This window comes from Guillardia theta (genome assembly GCF_000315625.1).
Source record: "Guillardia theta CCMP2712 unplaced genomic scaffold GUITHscaffold_672, whole genome shotgun sequence".
NCBI lineage: Eukaryota > Cryptophyceae > Pyrenomonadales > Geminigeraceae > Guillardia > Guillardia theta.
In genome coordinates, this window is record NW_005434062.1 from 2,460 (window position 1) to 3,671 (window position 1,212).

Below are 1,212 nucleotides of genomic sequence, written 5' to 3' on the forward strand. Positions count from 1 at the left end.
GCATACACTGCTGGAGGGCATGCAGCAGGAGCCGCTAGTCGCTCCCCGTCCACAACCTTGGGTCTACAAGCTCATCGTCGGTGATGGCCCAGTAAGGGACTTTGCCGTAAGTCCAGACCTCCCACAGCGTCACCCCGAACGCCCACACGTCGCTCTTCTCCGAGTAGCGATGTCTCAGCAAGCTCTCCGGCGCCATCCATCGCGCCCGTCCAGCCCTCGAGCCTGCCGAGCTCTCGCTCCCTACCCGACTCACTCCGTCACCGCGCGAGCCCATGATCCATCGCCCGTAGTCGGCTACCTTGACCCTCACCCCGAGGTGATCCTGCCCTTGCAGACTCCAGACAAGCACGCTCCTCGCCGCCAGCTCCCGGTGTACAACCTCGTGCAGCGACAGCTGCTCCATCCCGTCGCAGATCTGCCTCGCCACCTCCAGCTGCACCAGCTCGCCCACCGTCTCCTCCTCCTCCGCGAAGCTGCGCAAGGTCCTCTCGAGAGAGCCCTGGCAAGCGTACTCAGTCACCAGGCAGTAGTCGCCAGAGCTTGGCTCGACGGTGACGGCGAGGAGGCCAAGCAGGCTGCGGTGACGGCCCAGCTGGTGCCAGGTCTTGACCTCCTGCTCGAGAGCTTGTCTGCTGGCAGTGTCTCCGCTGCCTCGGATACGTAGGATGGCCACGTCAGCGGTGCTGGCGTGCGGCTGCAGCCAGCGAGCCTTGTAGACGAGCTTGGAGGAGCCTGAGCCGACCTGACGACTGTCGACCAGGCTGTTGTAGTCCACCGATCGTACGCTTCCCAGCTGGAGACGAGAGGATCACGTCAGTCATCGACCCTCGCTCCGACACAAACAGGACCTGAGCAACAGCGCCCTGCTGGTTGTCGTCGTCAGACGCCTGCTGCTCCACGTCTCTCCGCTGGCGCTTGCGCTGGCGCTTCTTGCTCTTGTCGCTTCTACACCTCTCATGTCGCTCGATCCCCTCCTGCGCGGGCTTGACGCTGCCTTGCAGTGCCGCTGACAGAAGCTCCCCGCTCCGTCGCCGCCGCATCCAGCCCTCTATCTTGCTCGCCAGCTCCTCGTCCTGCCTCTCTCGCGCTGCCTCCGCCGCTGTTCGTCCCAGCGAGTCTCGCAGCTCCCCGAGCTCTCCGCCCCCGACCTCCAGCAGCCTCTCACAGACAGACCAGATGCCTCGCGCCGCCGCCACGTGCAGCGCCGAGCCA

The 1,212-nt window shown here is 65.3% G+C and overlaps 1 protein-coding gene across 1 annotated transcript; it reads right to left on the reverse strand.

The window, feature by feature from the left end:
• Positions 1–34: 34 nt before the first annotated feature.
• On the reverse strand, positions 35–742 carry GUITHDRAFT_83688 (hypothetical protein; the record flags this gene model as incomplete). Its single annotated transcript, XM_005817688.1, has 1 exon — positions 35–742. A coding segment is annotated over one exon (708 nt), but the record flags the coding sequence as incomplete, so codon positions are not given.
• Between the last annotated feature and the right edge of the window lie 470 nt (positions 743–1,212).